We start from the raw sequence: 13,835 nt of genomic DNA, 5'->3' as shown, positions 1-13,835 counted from the left end.
GATGTCAGTATCTCCTCAAAGGAAATCAAAGCGAACAAGACATTAGTTGTAAATTAACGGAGAAAAGAACGGTGAAATGGAAGGTGTAAATCGTTCTCAAAGCATTCAGGCGGGACTTGGAGAAGTAATGAACGACTTGCAGAGAGGGCTTGATACAGCCAGCTATCTGGACATGTTGATCCAAGATAGATCAGGATCGAATGCTCAAATTCTCATAGAAGAGATAAAGGGTTGTTTTTCTAGATCTATTACTACATTGGATTCTTCAAATTTATGTAGTGAATTTGTCAACCAGCTTCAAATATCTTCCGCTAGTTCTCAGAACATCAGCATCCAATCAAATCCTACAAGAAGTAGGCCAAGGTCATACATGCTCCTCAAAAGAACTATTCATTATATTTTGCAGTTTTATATTTCTATAAAAGTTCCTCCATTTTGGTTCTAGCTCGTACACAAAGGAGTTCATATTTGATCATTCTTTGTCAGATCTATGCAGAGAAATTTTATATTGTAGGAGACTGGGTTTAGGTAGATTATCCTCTTTGAGTGCTTCATTGATTTTTTTTCTCTTTATTATTTCACATCCTCTTTTTTTGGATGTTGAAACACCAAAGAAAAGTGACCACATTTTGTTTATTTTCGTTTTTTGGAGATTAAAATAATTAGGTGTTCAATTACAGGGTTGGGGCTGTTTCACCAGAAAAATTACTTCTAGAAAACCCGGATGATTGTCATGCTTGGAGGATATTTTGGCAGAAGGAAACTAAAAATTCAAAATATCCAAGGTACGTACAAGGCTTATTCCGAGTTTTGTGACTGACTACGATGTTTTTATCATTCATTTAGCTAAATAAAGTCCCACAGATAGTGTCTATTTGTGAACTTCCACATGACATTATGATTCAAAATATGCCCTAACTGGTACGACTTATGTACCAGTATCCAACCGGAAATGGTACTGGTACAAACTATGTAAAAGTTAGGATGAATTGCAAACGGAGAAAGTGATAGGGGCTATTCAAGTAGGGGTCTCAATGGATACGATACAGGTAGGATGAAATTATTTTTATACCCCTACTTAGTACTTACTAAGAATTGACCTTATCCATACCCGTTAAGAATTTGCTTTACTCTACCCTATCCATACCCGTTAAGATTAACAGATAACAAAACAGTAGTGGACGAATAACAAATAATAAAAATATAATAGTTTTATTAATTTTACAAATAAACCATCAAAACTTATCATGTCATATATATACAATCACAATTACTAATATAAAGTTAAAACATAAATATGAAATTAATTCCAAGTAATAGCTTTTTATTAAGCAAAAAAATCAAAATCACAAATATCTCTTCTAACAAATTCAATTTCTTAACTAAATAATAAAACATTCAAATAAAAAAGTAAAATGTTTAGTATAATATTCTTCTTATGATATAATTCATTTTATATAATTATCCGTTACACAACAGGAACAAAATAATCTTTACCCGTATCCATACCCGTTTATCTAACAAAAAAAAAATTCTTACCCATAATCATATCCAATAGATTAACAAAAAAAAAAATCTTACCCATATCTATCTTATCGAATATGATATGGGTAAGGTAAACGGGTAAGCGGGTGTCATTGACACCCCGATATTCAAGTCAATTAACTACCATCTGTAGTAAGATAGAAAAGCTATATATCAGAAGTAAATCTTTGAGTTTGCAGTTTCTTACACTCTAGTTTAGACCATGGAACTATATAGCCGAATTTCTAACCTTGATTGGACATGTGACGTTCACACACATTTTGAAATCTACCTTTGGATGTTAGTTTCAATAAATAAAATTAGCTCTCAGTGGATGTTAAATGGTCATGAAATGCAAGTCAAGAATTTTAAGTGATCATCATATATATAATCTCTAAATCTAAACATATATATGTACTTATTAGATTAAGCCTAACGGGGCCGTTCGGCAACAAAAGATTAAGCCTCCTTAAGGCTTAATCTGATTCATTTAGCTTCCTTAGCCACTTAATCATACCGAATACCGGTTCTTTAGCGCGGATTAAGAACACCTCCTTTAGTTTCATTTTGTCCGGATCTTAATCCTCTGCCCGGACTTTAAGGCATCCATACCTCTTCCTTTATCTTCCTTAGCAAAACTCATGGATTAAGACAACCGAACATCGATTTCTTAGCGCTCCTTAAGCTCTTAATCCTTCACTCTTAATCCTTTGTTGCCGAACAATCCCGACGAGACCCACCAGCAACTGACCGAACTATTAAATAGTCTGACCGAAAGCGCCATACTCATTTTATGTTAATTCAAACAATCGTGTCAGATCAAAACACCGTAAAACCCTCACCAATCAGCTTGACACTTCGGAATCCAACAAACAGAAATTATGTATTGGGATAGTCTTAGCAGGGAAGTTCGAATATTATGAAATGATATACCCCCAAAATAAAGGGAATTGGAAAATTGAAGGAGAAGAACAAGGGTTAGTGGGAATGTGGGATACCGATGCAGTGAAGACAGAAATAATAGAATTTTTTTTTTTTAAATACTTGGTAGAAGCTACAAAGAATGTTATCATAAAATTTAATTAAATGGCCACATTCAAAAAGATGCACCAAGCCCTTCTACCCATAACATAAACCCTTGCAACAACATCTCATGTTCCCCCATGAATTTTAAACTTTAAACCCCATATATACCATGACCCTTACTACATTTGAGCCATAAATCTGATTGTCCTTTGATTCGAAATGCTAGAAGTCTACTAGGAATCATCTTGCCTCATACTATGGAGAGTTTACCAACGTAAAAAAAATTAGAAGAATGATCTAGCAATTAAAATGGTCATTATATTTTGTCAATAAGGGTGGTATAGTTTCCCAAATAAAACTAGTGATTATACGATTGTAAAATAAGATGGAAAAGCTTTCAGCTGATGTTAATTAACTTAATTTGCCGAGTTCTTCTGCCAAATTGTTGTAGCATGAGTTGATGGCACCATTTACTAAATGCAAGGCAGAAAGCTCCAAATCACATTTCATTTCCTGTTCTTATGGGTGCTTTATCATTTTATAAAGTTGGTAAATTAAGGTTCTCTATAATTTTAATTATGACTCCTAATATACTTATTGTTTCAATAGTTAACGCTTCATATATACACTTCCTGCTCTTAGATATGTACACCACCAAGATATCTGAAAACAGATACTTTTAAAGCAACCCAATATCCTCAAGTAAAATACAATTTTGCCATTGCAGGCTCTACTATGAGTGTGCTCACAAAGATGAATTAAATTGCTGCGTAACAAAAACAGTGCTGCGCATGGAAGAAGATCCATCCATGTATGAGATAGGTTACAGTGGTGAACACACATGCATGCCATTACTAAACGAACAAGAATATTATAATTCCTTAATATCAATTCCAGTTGCAAAAGTTCATATGCTTCTACATCAGATGCCTGAAGGCAAGGACAAAAAAGAGAAGAAAATGAACTCGGGAGATTGCTTCTATTTAGCAGCGCATTATTTTTATTAAGCTTTTGTGGCTTCATGTACGTTGGATCCTTTTTAGGATGCCTAGTTAATGTAACGCTTTAATTTCTTTGATTCTTTCTTTCTTTTTATGGTCTTTAAATTGAGTCCGGCTAGTATAACATTGGTGTCATATGACATTAATTTTAAAATTGATTAAATAGACTTAAACGATCAATTCAAACTATTCAAACTAATTTACTTTATGAGTGATACGTTTACATGTAAATTTTTTATATTTTCGAGTTATTTTAGCATCAAATCAAGTGGTACAAATGTTTAAAAATGAATGTATTAAATTAACTTAAAAACTCACTCATTTAACCGCTTAACTTGATACTAAATAAATTCAAAAATTTATAAATTTGCATATAAACGTACAACGAATGAAGTAAATTGGTTTGAACGGTTTGGATTCACCGTTTGAAGTCAATTCGATAGATTTTGGAGTTGGTGTTATATATAATTAAATGACACTGATGTTATATTAACCATACTCCTTTAAACTATTTATTTGATTAAATAAAAATTTTCAGTTGACCACAACACAAAGCATGAATTCAGGAGGCCACAACAAAAAGTATGTATTCAGGAGAAGAACTTTACTGATTCTTTCCATACAAATTCCACACAAGTATTCATAAATAAAGACAAAAGAATGATCCAGTAACAAGTTCACCTCTTAACACGGTAGCAATAAAGGGATAACAATCATAACATCATCAGTGACCCCAATTTTAGTCATTACGGGTAGTAGTTGAGGATATTCAGAAGAAACAATAATGTGAAAAGATGGAGAGCAAAGACTTCAACATATGCTTTCAGATTTTAAAAACAGCTTTCTTTAAAGAAAATTTCATGGGGTTCACATGCTAAGGCTTCCCGATTTTTTTATATATATCCAAAAATTAAATTAAATTACAAAAAATAACCGAAGAACCGTTGAATTTCGATTATTACCCAATCCGGTTATCCAATAACCGGACTTGATAGAAATGTCCGGTTACCCACTCTCCGGACTCAAAATGCACAAATCCGGTTAATGGTTAACCGGATTTGTGCATTTTGCCTTCTTTTTTTTTTTTAAAATAGAATTTTTTTATTTTTTGTATTAAAATATTAGAAATATTGAATATATTTCTTTGAAAATAGATAGAATACAATATAATTTGATTTATTAGAAAGACTGCAACAAATAATCCGGATCAATATTTTTCAGATCGGATTTTTCGCGGCTGTAAGAAAAATTAATATATTTCTTTATGTATTATTGGAAAAAAATAAAAATAATTAGATTATGAGTTATTGATCCGGCCGGTTCAAAAGTCACTTCTAGGTAATCCAGAAAATATTGTGACCTTTCTAGTACATTTAATTTATAAAAAGTTGTATCTATTTTGAGAATTCTTTTTGAAAAACAATAATTAAATAAATTAAAGTTTTTGATTTTTTTCAAAAATAGATACAACTTTTTAGAAATTAAATGTACTAGAAGGATCACAATATTTTCTGAATTACCTAGAAGTGACTTTTGAACCGGGATCAATAACTCAGAATCTAATTATTTTTATTTGTTTCCAATAACACATAAAGAAATATATTAATTTTTCTTACAGCCGCGACAAATCCGATCTGAAAAATATTGATCCGGGTTATTTGTTGCAGTCTTTCTAATAAATCAAATTATATTGTATTCTATCTATTTTCAAAGAAATATATTCAATATTTCTAATATTTTAATACAAAAAAAGGCAAAATGCACAAATCCGGTTAACCATTAACCGGATTTGTGCATTTTGAGTCCGGGGAGTGGGTAACCGGACATTTCTATCAAATCCAGTTATTGGATAACCGGATTGGGTAATAATCGAAATTCAACAGTTCTTCGGTTATTTTTTGTAATTTGATTTAATTTTTGGATATATATAAAAAAATCGGTAAGGTTTCCATACTATATATAATTCTTATTCTGACAGAGATTTACGGACTTTCAAGTTTGAACATACGACCTTCTATACGGTAGTCATTAAAAACAAATATTTATTTGTGAAGTTTATCAAGTAGGTTTTTTCCTAAAACCAAATTTATCTATTACATCATTGGAAATAATCTTCAAATTTGTTCTTCTGTGTCGTCCGCTAATGTGATTCAGTATTTTTATTTTCAACGTCTTATGTAAGTTCCATGTTAGGTTAGATCACCCAATTTAATCATGGAATGATGTTGGTAGTATACAACCTTATATAATCTACACTGATAGATTATTTCTCAAATATTAGAAGTCACAACTCCTTTCCAGTTTTTTTTTTTTTCCATGTATAAGTTCTTAATGAGAACTCTCTTCTTGTTACAAGATTAATGTGAAAAACAATTAACATTGAGTAGAACTAGGGTGTTCGTAAGTTCACCAAGTTCTTTGTGAACGCAAGTCTAAAACTCATCAGATCGACTTCAAATTAAAGACAAATCCTAGCCGTTGCAATCCGTCTACCTAGATGTTTAATTTGTAATTTGGGTTAAATTTATGTTAAAATCAAAATAAATTTCTTGAATTATGATTGGTAATATTAATTATAAGTTATATGATCAGAAATTATAAGTTGGGTATTGGAAAATATAAGTCAAAACATTGTTTTTTATCAAGTACCCAATTAGTTAATGGATTTAAATCCGATAAGCTATTTAAACCCGATTCGATATTTTTTTGCCCCCTCCTGACGAAAATCCTGGGTTCGCCCCTAATCCGATCCGTATTTGATCTGTATTTGAAAATTTAGATGTAGATATCCGATATTCGAATATCCGTGTGGATAAGGATGCTAATATGACTTTATGTTTCAATTATTTGTATCCAAATAGTAGATATATACCATATATTTTAATATATATTGCGAAAAAATTATGCTATTCACTATTATAATTAGATAAATATTATGAATTTTAATATTTTTAATACTTTTAATATTATTTTAATAAATATCTTATCCGATCTGAATCCGTATCCATATCCATATCTATCTAATATATATGATATCCACTTTACATCTGTATCGGAAAAATTAAAAAAGGAGATGTAGATATGGTTTTACCACTATCCGATCCGTTTTTACACCTACTAATGGATTGGAGCGAGGAGCGGATACCCACCACACGGATACCCACCACACGGACTGTCACACAATGGATTGGAGCGAGGAGCGGATACCCACCACACGGACTGTCACAAGCATAATTAATCCACAAAATATTTAGTACAAGCAGTTCTAAAATTTTCACTAACGTTTGCTATAAATTAACAAAAATCATAGACAGCCCACGTGATACTTCATTTCGACTTTTGAGTCAGCAAGTGAAATCAGCCGACGTTAGCAACATGACGTCATAGGTCCTACGTCACTTAGCACTTGTTGATATGTTCTGAATTTTACTTTTTATATGTTAATTATTTACGCGCTTATTAATTAGTTTATTACTTGATAGGTGTCTGTGTCTCTTTAGCTGTCCAACAGACAGGTTGATTGTTGAGAACTTTGAGATGCCCAAGAGTCAGGTTGGTTTCGTCATGATCGTCTGAATTCATTTAAATGGTAATTAAAACCGGATGAGGAGGGTTAAAATGTATAATAAAATAAAGAATAATTATTTGAAATCTCCACTCTCATTCTTTCATTTTTCCTGCATCCTCTCTCTTTCTTAACTGTCATATATCACCCCACTAATTTCGTTAAAAGTTTTATTTTATCCCCGCATTAAATTAAACTGTCATTTAATACCAATCACCGCATTAATTATGCCTTCCTCTAATAACAATTTCTGCATTAATTATTCCTTTAAAAACAATCTCCACATTAATTATACTGTTATCTAATAACAATCCCTGTTAATAAATGTTTATCTGTTAATTGATGTTCAAAAAAGTATTTATCATTATTTCTGAGAAATATTTACCCTTGTAACATAGAGTATTTTTCATTGATGTTTTACTGAAAGTTGGAAGTATATATGAGAAGTATTTATCTATGTAACATAAAGTATTTATCCATATAATGTAAAGTATTTACCTATGTAACATAAAATATTTATCATTATGTCTCAGAGTATTTATCATTGGATGAGGGGATTGTTTATTTAATGGTCTCCAGTTGTGCGGGAACGATTTAAAAAAAAAGAAAATTTTGTGCGGGGACAATTAATGAATTGATTTATTCTTTCATAAATAGAGATCATTGCATAGAGTTTAATACCTGACAAATTCAAGTTAAATATCCGCAGTTTTTTAAACGCTCATTAATGATTGAGCGGTAACTCCATGTTTAATGGTCCCCAGTTGTGCGGGGACGATTCAAAAAAAAAGGAAAATTTTGTGCGGGGACAATTAATGGATTGATTTATTCTTTCATAAATAAAGATCATTGAAGAGGGTTTAATACCTGACAAATTCAAGGTAAATACTTTGATGCTTCAAGTTAAATACCCGTAGTTTTTTAAACGCTTATTAATGATTGAGCGGTGATGTGTTGTTTGCAATACAAGCAATAAATCCTAATTTACGCTCAATTCGGTTGCAAGTGTACAACCTTGTCGAGTAGTACTTAGGGATCGTCTCCACAGGGACAAGTTGGAATATCAAAGTCTAACCTAACAATTTAATTTAGTAAAAGAAAGTAAAAAGGTTTTTGTTTGTTCAAGGGTTGGTTTGATTGCGATTAAACTGAATTAAACTAAAGTCTTTAAAGCAAAATCTGATTTTTAACAAGTATGAGAAATTAGGGTTTCTTATGGTTCCTATCCACTAATGTTACGACTAATTGGTTTGTAGATTTTGTACTTATATTTATGAAGGCACAGTTGGATGTTGTAGGTACAAAGTGATATCTCTATATTAATATCATCTTTAAATTAGAATAAACGTCACCTCTCGGTACTTGGCTACTATAATCTAAAGTCATTAAGTTCTTACTGTCCCAATTGATCTAGAAAACTATCTTTCATCTCTCGGTACTTGGCACAATTTTCTAAACTATTAGGTAAAGCCCGTATAAGACAAGCACCACCTCTCGGTACTTAGCCTATCAGATACCATATTCCTTATGGTCTGGACCTAATATTCAATTTCTCAATTGCAAATACCAAATCCTAAGATTTCATGTGATTTCGATTAAGTCTTCACAATCAATTAAAATAAAGAATAGATCATAACAATGAACAAGAACATATAGAATAAAACCAACTAATGTTGGGGTTTCGGGGTGCTAATCCAAAACCCCTTTTAGGCTTAAGTTGCGGAATGACCGTAGAACAAAAATTTCTACGGCCAACTTAAGCTCAGGATTAAACGGGGTATGTCAGGAAACTTTCCAAGGCGGTCCACCTTCAGTATTCCTTTGGCATCAAAACCCAATTTAATCATTTTACAGATCTACTCCATGATTGATTTCTAAAACTTTAATCTACTTACAAATTAAATAGATTAATATAACATATTTATACATTGTTTCCAAATCACAGTTGGAATGCAGACCGAGCGAGTAGAGCCTCACCAGGGAAGGAATCGACTCGGAACGGAGCATCAGACGTCTGATGCCTCTATCGGTTATCCACCAGGACTAACCGGAGAGCGGTTTATTTCTTCTGCCAGAAATACCGTAAACCGCGAAATTATGCAAAAACACTATTCACGGGAAAAAGACGAAAACCCATAAACACGAATTTTCGGTTGCTCAGTTTCATCAATATGCAAAACTGACATACCGCTAAATTCGGTAAAACACTATTCATCGATCCCGTAAATATACTCCACAACAACCCGCAAGATTATACGTCAACTACGTATAACTTTCTTTTCTCAACCGAAACACTATTTGGGAGAGAAACCGAGAAAGAGAGAAAATACCGATTCGTTTCGACACGAAACCAGTACGAATGAAATTAGCTATTTAATCCTTTCATGCACCCCTCTATTTATAGCCTCTAAAATGGTGTGAAAAGACCAAAATACCCCTATGACAAGGCATGCCACCTAGGGGTGAGGTGTCATGTGGATAAGATCGATGACGTGTCATCTGGATAGGATCGATGACATGTCATGCGGATAAGCACGAATCTGAAAAGACCCGAATGCCCTTGGCCCGAATACAAATAATATTCGTATAATTATTCTGAACAATTATATATATTTTTCTTCGGTTGTTTGTTTCGGTATCGATGACGTGTCCTCTGGATAGGATCGATGACATGTCATGCGGATAAGGACGAATCTGAAAAGACCCGAATGCCCTCGGCCCGAACACAAATAATATTCGTATAATTATTCTGAACAATTATATATATATTTTTCTTGCGGTTTGTTGTTTCGGTAATTTATACAACGTGTCCTGCACATTTATAAATTAACCGGTTAACTTTTATACAACGTGTCACACACGTTTATAAATTAACCAATGTTTTTGCTTGTTATTTTTACATAACATTTATAATTTAATTATAACACGTATAATTAATTATAACCATCTTACTAGTGATCATAACCAATTTATAATCAATCACAATAAGATTCTCCGATTAACTCCTATATGGTGTGACCCAATAGGATCTGTGTTATGTTGGTAAATAGAGTTAAAACTGTTTTAACTTCTATAATCATGGGTGGCATCTGGCAACACATCATGACCATCCAATTACACAGATGATGCTGTACTGTACAATATCACGATCCAGTAAACAATTTACTTGTGTCTGTTCTTCTGTCTCATAGCTATCAGATCAGTTTCAAGGTAGATGTGTGTCATCCTTGCTAACTGAATCTTTTCTTGATCTTGAGCAGATTATCAAATATAATTATTCTTGTAATTATACCGCTAGCAGATAATCTAACTCTACCAAGGGGCCCAGTGATGCTATAGCTCGTATAGAGATACGAGGGACAAATAGTATTCTTGGTAAACTATCACTTCCTCAGCTAAGCTATACATATGGAAAAGCTACCGTTATGACTGCTTTTTACGGACAGTGGTGGATAACAATCACACATACATATTTCTCAGTGGGAACGATAAATACCTTATACTGTAGAACGTGACACTGAATGAAAACATAAATGACACGAACACAATTCTATTTAATGTTTCATTCGGGGTCTGTCAAATACCATGTTTCTAGAACATGTATCTATGTGATTAAAATGACATCTCGTGTCAGGTGGTTTGTAAAACTTAACCATCTTTTAATCCACATACTAACCTTATCGCGGTAATTAGGGTTCCTGCTAATTACCTTGGTTAGTGACCTTTTAAGAGTATATATTATCTATATTATGGAGTTTCACAATTTCAGTCATGAACTCGAAATGATCCATAAATTCAATAATACTCAAGGCAACAAAATGATATTAATCATCCAATTCATGAACAAAAATTTATGATAAATTATCGTATTATTGACTTCTAGATTATTACACTAACAACTAAATCATAACAAAAGTTTCAATTACAACCCTAATCAACCCTAGAAAAGCCCTTAGCCAGTCATGGCTAAGACACAAATGAAATCAAAAGAATAAAAGAGTTCCAAAGGAAAGAAAATAATAAAACCGGTTGATCAATGGTGTTATCTTCTCCCTTCTTCTCTCTTCCTTGCTTTTCCTTGTTAAAACCAGAAATTCTCTCTCTAAACACCGTCCTTAATCTATTCTACAGGTCCCCTTTTATACCCCTCTCTAAAACCTAGAAATAACTAACTAATAATAGCAAATTCGGGCTCTGAACCGCCTTATTGCGGGCCGCAATACATTCATTGCAGGCCGCAATGGATGGAAGCAATTAAGAATTTATCGCGCAGAAAATCTGTAAAAGTCATTTCGGGCCGCAATGGATTTGGTTGCGGGCCGCAATGAAAGTGCAGAAAATCTATAAAAGTCATTTCGGGCCACAATGGATTTGGTTGCGGGCCGCAATGAAATACGGGGTGGAGACTGCGGAGATAAATACGGGATGGAGACTGCGGGGATTGTTATCGGCATCCTAAAACAAAAGGATGTTATAATTAACTATACCTCCCAAAATTTCCACAAATTAACGGCAAATTGCCGTTAATTAAACTTTGAAAGGATGTCATATCTATATACCTCCCAAAAATTATTTTAATGTGAAATATTAATTAGATGACGTGAGGAAAGAATTCATGATACTTACAATGTTTGCTGAGTTAAATATATATATATATATATATATATAGAGTTAGGCTGGGGTGCTATGGATAGCATAGTGGCCTCTATGCTACGGCTCAATATTTGAGTTTTCAAAATCCAAACGGTCGATCCGAACCGTTCATCTTATTCTCCATATTAATATCTGCTTGGAGACCAAATTTTACATTTTTCTGAATTGTTTTACTATTTATTAAGTATTTTACAAAATTGTTGATCCAACGGTGGCTGCACAAAACAGTAAAACCGTTGGATTAGCGATTTTCAAAGTGGTTTAATAAATAGTAACAAAATTCAGAAAAATATAAAATTTGGTCTCCAAGCAGATATTAATATGGAGAATAAGATGAACGGTTCGGATCGACCGTTTCGATTTTGAAAACTCGAATATTGAGCCGTAGCATAGAGGCCACTATGCTATCCATAGCACCCCAGCCTAACTCTATATATATATATATATATATATATATGCGTTGTATGTTTGATGATTGTTGAGTAAGTAAACCAGCATGATGTCAAATATATATATGTTTATGAATATCTAAGTTATAAATATATATGATTCTCACAAGAATTACCACAGTTGGCACTTGATTTTGAAGACAGTTTATATATCTTGTAAAATAAATTATAATTTGTTGCTTAATTTTTTTTAATAATATTGTATATAAGAAATTAGCCTCAACTGAAACTACTGATCACCAGTACTATTGTTATGAACATGAGGAGGGTTAAAATGCACCCAAATTTTTGTGCACCTAAATGCACCCTATCATTTTTCTCTGTTTTCAAAGTCCGAATAGTCAATCCGAACCGTTAGATGCGATCTATATATTAAGATGTGCTTGGAGACCAAATTTTACATTTTTTGGAATTTTTTTACTATTTATTAAGCCACTTTGAAAATCGTTGATTTTGCATTTTCTGGACCATTGAATCAGCGATTTTTAAAGTAGCTTAATAAATAGTAAAAAAATTCCAAAAAATGTAAAATTTGGTCTCCAAGCACATCTTAATATATAGATCGTATCTAACGGTTCAGATTGACTATTTAGACTTTGAAAACGAAGAAAAATGATTTGAAAGATATGGTGCATTTGGGTGCATTTGAACCCTCCTCTATGAACATATGAGCTTCCAAAAATTAAGTATACTTTTGGATTGGTCAACAAATTAAATATAATTTAGGGGAATAAAATTGTGGGACAAAAGTATTAATATGAAAAGTACAAGAATAAAATTTAATTTGTTTGAGCAATTTAATTTAATTTAATAATATTAATGCGAAGATAGTTCAATTTGTTTAAGCTATTGAATTTGTAGTTTTGCTTAGCAATTATATAATGCTTATTCAATACGTCCTTTAACTTTTGAGGAACTTTTAGATTCAAAGTCTAATAAATTAAATAGTGATATTATTATGAAGAGGTTGGATAATATACAAGTACTGGGATAAACTACTTCGTTCTAGCGTTTCGTTCTAGCGTTTTATCTTCTCTGTATTTTAAAGTTCAAATAGTCAATCTGAAGCGCTTAATATGTTATTCAAATAATAAATTGGATCTTTTAAATCTAAAAACCTTATTATATAACTCTGTAAATTACTAATTTCAAGTCTGAAACCTAACAACTAATATGTAAATTGGAAAGGTCTTAAGAGTCGAAGTAGAAGGCAAGACAGATGCGCGAGTAGGTGGCACCGTGGTCAGAGCAGCAACTGGGACGGTACCAAGAGAAGAGGAGATCTAATTGGATAAAATATTGAATTCAGAAAACAGAGGAAAGAGAAATCGGGAATTAAAAAAAAAAACGGAGAGAGAAGGAGAAATTTATATAAAATAGAGAAAACAGTTAAGAGTTGTTAAAAGAAAGATGAGAAATTTTAAGAAAATTTTGGAGAAAGAGAGATAGAGGATAATATATTTTTCTCATTTATTAAACATAGAGCTATTCCATTTGCACTTGCATAAGCCTGCACGAGTATCCATGAGACATGGTGCACGTTCTTAGTTCTTACTGGATGAATTAAATTAACTATATATATCTTTTAAATTAATTAGCTGTAGCCAGTCAAGAGGT

The 13,835-nt window shown here is 32.4% G+C and overlaps 2 protein-coding genes across 2 annotated transcripts in view; both read left to right on the top strand.

Annotated features, from left to right (window-relative positions):
• The window catches only part of LOC144574874 (transcription factor WRKY45-1-like), a 34,140-nt gene extending 30,514 nt beyond the window's left edge, over positions 1–3,626 (top strand). The window contains exon 3 of the mRNA XM_078324965.1: positions 3,278–3,626. Coding sequence (XP_078181091.1) covers positions 3,278–3,557 — 280 coding nt within the window. The 3' untranslated portion in view covers positions 3,558–3,626. The remainder of the gene's footprint in view (positions 1–3,277) is intronic.
• Positions 1–13,835, top strand: part of LOC144574849 (Nucleic acid-binding, OB-fold-like protein) — a 100,400-nt gene that overhangs the window by 59,279 nt on the left and 27,286 nt on the right. The window lies entirely within an intron of this gene.

The sequence above is a fragment of the Carex rostrata genome, chromosome 2 (assembly GCF_964058835.1).
Source record: "Carex rostrata chromosome 2, lpCarRost1.2, whole genome shotgun sequence".
NCBI classification, from domain to species: Eukaryota; Viridiplantae; Streptophyta; class Magnoliopsida; order Poales; family Cyperaceae; genus Carex; species Carex rostrata.
This window is presented reverse-complemented; position numbering and strand designations above follow the sequence as displayed.